Source organism: Arachis ipaensis, chromosome B09 (assembly GCF_000816755.2).
Source record: "Arachis ipaensis cultivar K30076 chromosome B09, Araip1.1, whole genome shotgun sequence".
Lineage (NCBI taxonomy): Eukaryota > Viridiplantae > Streptophyta > Magnoliopsida > Fabales > Fabaceae > Arachis > Arachis ipaensis.
Genome location: NC_029793.2, coordinates 13,309,274 through 13,317,662, shown reverse-complemented (window position 1 = coordinate 13,317,662; position 8,389 = coordinate 13,309,274). Strand labels below are relative to the sequence as shown.

Here is an 8,389-nt window from a genome sequence, read left to right as displayed (position 1 = left end):
TTATTTTTGAGACCCTTACCCGATCCTAGACTCGGTGAAATCACACCAAAATAACTTCTAAAGTGTTCGGGACTGGACCGGGTCTTCGAGTCGGGTTGGGCCATGCACACTCCTACTAGATACGTTGACACCTGATAATATTTAGGTGAATCCAGAAATTTTTTTTTTATTTTTTATTAAAACACAGTTAAACACAATAAACACACGTGTCGGACGAATATGAATGAATGTCGTGTTTAAAATATGTTCGACACGCGGACAGCACCTCAATAAAGTATCCGTGCTTGTAGAATTATAGTTAATTACTATATCAATACTTCATTACCATCCTATCAAAAGGGGGTAATAAAAGAAAACAAGAAAAACAAAAACAAATCAAAATTTTCAAAAGTGCTTAGTAGACATTCAGTTATATAAAGCTTGGTGGTTCATGTACTGAAAAACCAGCTTTAATTACTACCAAATATATGAAACTCTGCCACACGCAATCTTGTCAGATTATTAAGCTATAGATATATATAGCCCCCTGCTCTATTTTGTTTGTTTCATTGGCCATTCAATCCCTATATAATTGCTTGTTTTCTGGTTGGATTTGGCACTAACATTGTTCAATAAAGAAATATTGAATACGACTCTTCATTTCCTAAAATTTATATGATAAAATGTTCTTGCTCTATTCAAAAGTTACTTTAGGCAAAGCTTCATATGTATATCTAATTGCACGTCTTAATAATCAGGTCCCCATGGTACCTTCATTAATAAGGCATTACTTCAATTTCACGTTATTCACTAAACTAAACATAATGTATGTAAAAACAAAATTTTAGTTTATGGTAATTTATATTTATTACTCATAGTCATAGGGTTAAATAATGACAAGAACTACAGAAAATTAGCAAATAATTTTAGTAAGTATCAAATAATGTAAAAACTTAATGTGTACTTTTAAAATACTAAAAAACAGTAAACATTTAAATTTGTCTTAAAAATATTTTAAATTGGATATTTGAGTTTTCAATAAATTTTTATTTTTTTATTATTATTTGATAGATTAGTTCTTTTGCTCCTTTCAATAAAATTTTTTAATATGCATATTAGATAAATAAATTCTTAACAAATTTTATTATAAGACAATTAGATTATTAAAGAATACATTCTAAAATAAATTAATTCCTTTTTAAAATCACAAAGTGACTAATCTATTTGATAAAAATAATTATGGAAGACTTATAAAGAATAAAATTTATTGTGACCAAAATATCCTATTTACAATTTTTTGAGAATTAATTTGGTCGTCTATTCTAAAAGAAATTGTGTAATATTAATTAGTTAATCTTAAGGGATTGGGGAATTTGGGGAATTGGTTTCTGAAATTTGGGGGCAGGAAGTGGACGCGCATATTTGTGATTTTAGTGATAAAAATAGACGGTATATTTGTCGATTTTAATTTATAAAAAAAGTAACACTTTAAACGTCTATTTTATATTTTAAATTTATACTGTTTATTTAATTTTAGAAAGCAATTTAGATTGTTTAAATTTATCGACGGTAAACGTTGTCGATATTTTAAATAATAAAATCGACGTCATGTTTGTCGATTTTAAAATAAAAGTATTTTCTATCTTTAGTTCGTTGACAATGTGACGATAATAGCACTAAGGTTAATTTATCATAAAAATATCGTCGAACTGGCTATCGATTTTAATATTTTATTTTTAATTTTTTTTACAACATCGACGGCAAGTCGTCGAAAAATATCGAGGGGTAGAAATAACCGTCGATTTTTGGCGTCGAAAAAAACGCTTTTTCTTATAGTGATTACAATTAAAATTAAAATTGAAATTAAAATATTAAAACTAAAATTAAAATTAAGATGAAATATTTTCCTCCAAAATTAATAAATTTTCTTCTTCCATCCTCTTATCTACCTCTCTCATCTTCTCTATTTCTCTCTATACCATTCCCACTCTATATATATAACTTATAATTTATATTTTATATTACTAATTTAACAAACCAAAATGTGTTACGAGATATTATTTCATTACAATTAAAATAAAATCTTTCCCTCCAAAATTAACAAACTCCCTCTTTCCTTTTTCTTCTTTATCTTTCACTTTCTTTTTCTTTTTTTTCATTCTCTATTTCTCACACTTAATTAAATATAAAAATATATACATATTAAAGTTTTTCAAGTTTTAGATAATAAATATTAAAATTAATTATTAGTAACAAATTAACTCTTCCACAAGAAAATAATAACTAAAAAATTTATTATTTGATTTTTTTTTATCTACAAAAATTCTTATTTTCTTAGTCAACAAAGACTTTTGTCCCCTACGATGACTTTTATATAAAAGTAGTTTGATTTTATAAATTTTTCTGCTATAATCTATAATATAATATTAAGACAAAATCGATGTAGTTTCAAAATATTTATATTTCTTAGTTTTATCATGGACAAAAACATTAGTACTTTATAAACAAAAAATTTGTGTGTAATATTGTTTAATCTGTAAGAGAAAACAATGTAATTAACCCCAAAAAATTTTAGCTCAAAATGTGAAAAGTGAAAGATATCTTATGTATCTCCTATGTCTCCATGTGTAGATTAAAGAGACTCCTTTGTGGCAAATATTATTATTATTATATACAAATTCAACAAAAGAAGGGAAGAACTAATAATCAAATAGAAGAAATGAAAATTAAAATTATTGTTAAGGAGGGTTTGGGTTTAAAATGTTGAGAAGGGATTAAATATTTTAAGTATCATCTAACAACTCCACCCTGGATGTTCCTTTTTAAGGTTATGTTCCATTCATTAATTACCATTGTGATTGACACAATAATAATAATAATGATAATAAATATAAAAAAAAAAGTTATAAATATTATTCCGAAGAAAGAAGAATAAAACAGCATGTAGAGTGGAGGAAGAGAAATAAAATAATAAAAGAATCAATCACCGGACACGTCGTCATATGATTGGGCATTTGTATTTTTTTGGAGACAACCCTGTCAGATTAACATTTTTTATTTGCATTTTTTTAATATGTCTTCAAAATTAAAATAATAATAACAATAAAGAACTTGGTATTATAGGATACAAATCTCATAATAGTAATACATTATGATGTGCAACTGTTCTGTATACAGCACCACATTCAAAGCATCTTGCTAATAATTAAAACAGAAATTAATAAATAATTAATTAAATTAAAAAAAAACTAATCTGCAGCCCAATAATAGACCCATGAATATAAAATCCGTTTAGATTGCAACCTATAAATCTTTTGTTAAACCCCAAAACTGGATTTTTCCTAACAACCTATCAGAAAAAAAAGATTAGCATTAATATTTTAAGTGTATCTTTCCAAACCTGAACTCCACTATAAGTCTCCTTTTTCCTATTCACAAGTTAATAATAAAAGTTGGTAAGATTATATAAAAGCTCAATGATTCATTGGGCCTAGTCAGAATCTCACCACTTGCCAACCTGGGATTCTTTTTTATGCTCAAATTTATTAGTTAAAAATATTTACTTTAAAATTTTAAAAAAATTACTTTTTTTTTTATTTGTCCATTTTTTTTTCCTTCAAAGAGTTGTTCTTTGCTTTATATTTATTTATTTTTGGTCCACTTCAAAGAGTTGTTTCTAACTTCTAACTTCTAGCTTTTGTTTATGGATTTTTCTATCTGCACAGTAATTAAAAAAAGGGCAGAAGCTTCTGTTTTTGGTGGAAGGATAAAATTACAAGAATGCCCTCAAGAAAAGATAACAACAAAAGTTGACCACAGCTCAAGTTAACCAACCAAATGTCCTAATCATTGTAATTAGACTTTTCAGACCCAAAATATAAAAGAAAGAGACCCCACTAATACAGCTGGTTACAACACAAAGTGAGAATCATATCCACCAGATTGCGCAATTTAGCAGAGATTAATTGACATGACCTTTAATTTGATTTAGATTTTTAATTAAATGATGAATACCCACGAAAATTCTTAGTGGATTGATGTGATTGTGATGGATGAAAATATAAAAAAGCGCAATATATATAATGGTAGACAAGTAGTGAAGAGGGGATAATGAAAGGTGGTAGAAAAAAAATTTTCTTTAATTAGCCACTATATCTTACAAATTTGGTGCCAAATAATAATAATAAGAATTTTGCACCAGAGAATAATACAGAATCAGGTCCTAGGATTTTACAGTGAATAATTGTACAAAAAAATATTATTAAAAAAAAATAGAAGCCCCAGATGATTAGAAATTAAAAATCATTAAAAAGGGTAAAAGAAAGAAAAAGGAACCTTAATAATAATTCAGGGGTTGTTGGAAAATAAAAATCTCTTTAGTTGCATACAGCAGTCTTCCTATTCCTCTGGGCTTGAATTCAGGCGCAATGAATGGAGATTAGAGCTCAACTTTCATTTGTGATACTTGATTTGAACCTGCATTTGGACCAAAACCCATGATTAGATTAATGTCAATGTTCTTGGGGGGCCTAATGAAAATGATGTTTCTTCAAATCCCTTCGTGCAAAATACGAAAATTTTACATGTTCTTGAGATATATTTAACGTGTGTTAAAAAAAAAATACTCATTTTAATAATACAAAGTGACAAAAATACCCTTAACTATCTATAATATTGCAGGTTTTACAATACTTAAAAAGTTTAGGAATTAGGATATTTTTCTCTAATGCTATATCTTTTCAATTAACGAGTGAATGTGACATATTATTTAGTGGTTTATTACCGTCGAAACTTGGGGAATGAATTGGTGTTGTCCTGTTTGAAGTTTGGCCAAATCCCATTTGAACAATGGTGTGGAGGTCATCCTCACAGAAAGTTAATGGATACTGAAAAGTGATAGAGAGGAATTGTTAGCCAAAAGAAAAAAAGGGTTCAAGAAATGAAATGAAAAAGAACAGAAACTACATTGGTATTAGTATGAGTTATTAGTATTATTGTTATTATTAATTACCTGAGATCCAATTTCATTAAAGGCATTTAGTTGAGGTAATTGCATGCCAAGAGTTTGGCACAAAGCAGAATCTAATGGGTCCACTGAATTGTGGGGCAAAGAACCATTAGGAATGTTATTGTGGATAACTGGGTTTTGCTGGGATTGGTGGCCATAAAAGGGTGTTGCTGACGAATCTATTGGGAAAATTGGGTGTGCCAATGAATGATTTGATTGAAATATCTGCAAAACAAAAATTGGCAATTATAAATCCCATTTCATGATAAAAATAAAAAAAAATCTATATTTTTTTAGTTGCAAAAAAGTAAAGAATTATTGTCTTACATCTTTTGGAACAATGTTCTCAATGCTAAGATCCATTCTTGTGTTAACAGAAGCCAATTTCATAGACAGGAACTGCAATATTAGGTAGAAAGAAAAAAAAAAGTCAAAACTTGATGAGCAAGAAAACTAGCATTATGATCATCCATTTTGAGATGCTTATTGTTGAAGAATTATTATTGTTATTGTTGTTATTATTATTACCTCAACTTGGCGCTGCAATGACTGAACATAGTTTATGATTTCATCAAGCATAAGTGCTTTGCCAGTGACCTATAACGAACAAATGATTTCCCATACCCAAGTTAGTAAAAAAGAAAATAAAAGTACAAATTTATGACTTATGAGCACAACACAAACCACATGTACTTTGAAATTTGAATGCTGCAATTAGCTTATCTGAATTCTGCCACACATACCTTATTGCAGCCTGGTACAAGATCTTGGAGAAGCTTCATTCTCTCACTAATTTTCTCTCTCCTTACCTATTTTCACAAAAATTAGGATAAAATAAGAGATTTAAGTGTAAATAATTTGAATATAAATATAATATATGATGGTGAATTATATGGTAAAAATGTAAATTTACAGATTTTTTTTATAATATAAAATAATACTTGAGAAAATTAAGATCCACATTTCAAACAGTAATAATATAATAAAAAATAACTACAAAAAAATTTATATTCTCTCTATACACTTTTAATCTGTATAATAGAGTGTCAATAATATTGTTTGATTGATATTGGTAATTATGGTAATAAAAAGGGTAAAAAAGGTAACTTACACGTTCTGCAAGACTGTGGCTGTCAGTGGCTTGGCCTCTTCTGGCTCTGACATGAATGTAGTCCTTTGGTGGCTCTGGAGGCTTTGAGTTGTTACTCTTGTTGTTCTGTTGTTGTTTCTCTTCTCCTTTGGATTCTTCTTCTACCTTCACTCTCCCATTATTCTCATTTCCTTCACCTTCATTTCCCTTGCTCCTCTTTGCATTTGACTCTTCACTACCTTCACCTCCCTAAATTCATATTTTTAGTGTTTATTATTAAGCGAAATTCCATTACCGAATACAAATAAATAAGAGAACAAAATTAACTATAATTGGTTGACAGTTAAAACGCAACAAATTACCGTTATCCGAAAAAGAAAAATCATGTGATTATAATTTATAATTTTTGTTTACCTTGGTAGAGTCTTTGGCTTTTGCTCTGGAAGAACCTTTCCTTTTCCTTGAACTCATGTCAGAAGAAGAAGCGATTTTCAAAGCAGCACCTTCCACATTTGGATTCTGCTCTGAAATTGTAGATTCCTCTTGAGAAGAATTCGCAGCCATTTCTAAAGGAGAAGAACAAATCTTCTCCATTTGAGATCCAAGCGATTTCAGCGATGGACTACTCGAGACTCGATGAATTGGATTAGATCTCTGATGAGTCAACTCTGCGCCATTGTTGTTGTTGTGATTGTTTATCATGACTAATGGAGAAGTAGTAGTGGTTGTTGTTGTTGTGGTTGTTCTTCCATTGAAGCTTCTGCTTCCGAAGCAAGAGAACTTGGCGGCTCTTTCAGCGAAACCAGGATCAGCTGAGAATTCAGCGACGGTTGCTGAATTCAGAGCCATTGATGATGACGGTGGCGGCGGTTTCGGCATGTTGAGCTTCGGAGGAGAGTTCAACGGCGTGCTATAACACGACGAAGAAGGAGTAGTGTTATTGTTGTTGTAAAGAGCGACGGTTTGAGAATGTGGCGAGATCTCAGCGGAGCTTCCTCCAATTGTTCCTAATTTTCCGATGAGTTCTCTTATGACGAAACTGTTGTCGTTTTGGATCATGTTGAAATTCGGTGCTGCTGTTGATGGAGATGAAACCATTGAGCTCAAAGCTGAGGAGTCAAATTGAAGGTTGTTATGATCAGTGTTGTTGTTGTTGTAGAAGGAATCTTGATTTTGGTGATTATTATTCTCAGGTGAGCAATTTGCAACATTATTTTGTTGATGAATTTCCATGGATGATGATGATGACGAATGATGACGCCATGTTGTTTGCATTGAAGCGGTTTCAAACTGATGAATTGGATGGTGCTGGTGATGGGACATGCCACCATTCAGAAAGAATTGGTTTTCCATTCAGCCTTTCCAGATCAGGTGACAAACAAGCAATTCTTTCTTTTTTTTTTTTCTTTTCTTTTTAAATAATTAGCAAAAGTCTTCAAACCAGAACAGAGTTATGTATGTCCCTAAAATTTGAAGGATAAAATGATTTGTTTACATTAGAGAAGAAACAAAGAGAATTTTGAAGGAGGAGTGGTAGCAAATGTGGTAAGAAGGGGACAATTGAAGTGATGATCAGATCAATGAGAGAGAGAAAGAGAGAGTTTGGGTGTGAAAAAGGAAAATAGTGTGTTTGGGAAGTAAAAGGGATGGGAAAGAGAGAGAAGAGAAAGGGGAAGAGAATAGACGGGGCTACAACGGGGTTAAATAGAAACCAAATACGGAACTGTGTGCTGCTGTTGACCATTTTCTATTCAACTGTGCTAGTGCTGTTTAGATAAAGAAACGTTATTTCAACAAACAGAAGTGTTAAAACATCATCAAAATTTATTATTTTAATTATTAATTAATTATTAATAATTAAAAATATAGAATAAAATATATTATTAAATAAAAAATTAAATTAAAAAAAAGAAATATAGTAATTATGGAGAAAATAAGTCTAAAGTCTAAAGTATATGCTAAGACAGTAAAACCCGTTAAACTGTATTTAAAAAGAAAACAATAACAATACCGGCGTAGTAATAGAAAATAGAAATATATTATAGTGTGAGAGCGAATCTAAAATTCATGACTAACAAAGTGAGCATTAGTTGAAATAGCAAAATTTGACTTTAATCATATTTAAAATGTAAATGATTTGTTTTCTTCCCGGATAATAAGTAGGGGAGATATCTTTCTAAAACCAAAGAACTACTAAGGGAGAAAAGGAAAAGAAGAAAAGAAAAAATCATGGTACACGTTTGTTTTACGTTTTTTATTTGATTTGTAGTAGGAAAAAAAAAAGAAAAAACATAATTGTATAGTTTTTATTA

General features: G+C 29.8%; 1 protein-coding gene across 1 annotated transcript; it reads right to left on the bottom strand.

Annotated features, from left to right (window-relative positions):
• Nucleotides 4,323-7,519, bottom strand: LOC107618384 (transcription factor bHLH78). The gene is made up of 8 exons (XM_016320432.2): nucleotides 6,492-7,519; nucleotides 6,099-6,326; nucleotides 5,731-5,796; nucleotides 5,516-5,584; nucleotides 5,315-5,386; nucleotides 4,991-5,212; nucleotides 4,763-4,865; nucleotides 4,323-4,455 (listed from the first exon to the last, which is right to left on the bottom strand). Exons 1-8 carry the CDS (start codon nucleotides 7,428-7,430, stop codon nucleotides 4,418-4,420), a joined length of 1,737 nt encoding a protein of 578 aa, XP_016175918.1. The 5' UTR covers nucleotides 7,431-7,519; the 3' UTR covers nucleotides 4,323-4,417.

Bases quoted from the DNA above. Each gene is read 5' to 3' on its own strand.
- LOC107618384 (XM_016320432.2), bottom strand. From the start codon at position 7,430: ATGGAAAACCAATTCTTTCTGAATGGTGGCATGTCCCATCACCAGCAC. The intron at 6,327-6,491 runs GTAAACAAAAAT...ATATGAATTTAG, and splicing joins AAGCCAAAGACTCTACCAAG to GGAGGTGAAGGTAGTGAAGA. The intron at 5,585-5,730 runs GTATGTGTGGCA...TGTTCGTTATAG, and splicing joins TTGTACCAGGCTGCAATAAG to GTCACTGGCAAAGCACTTAT.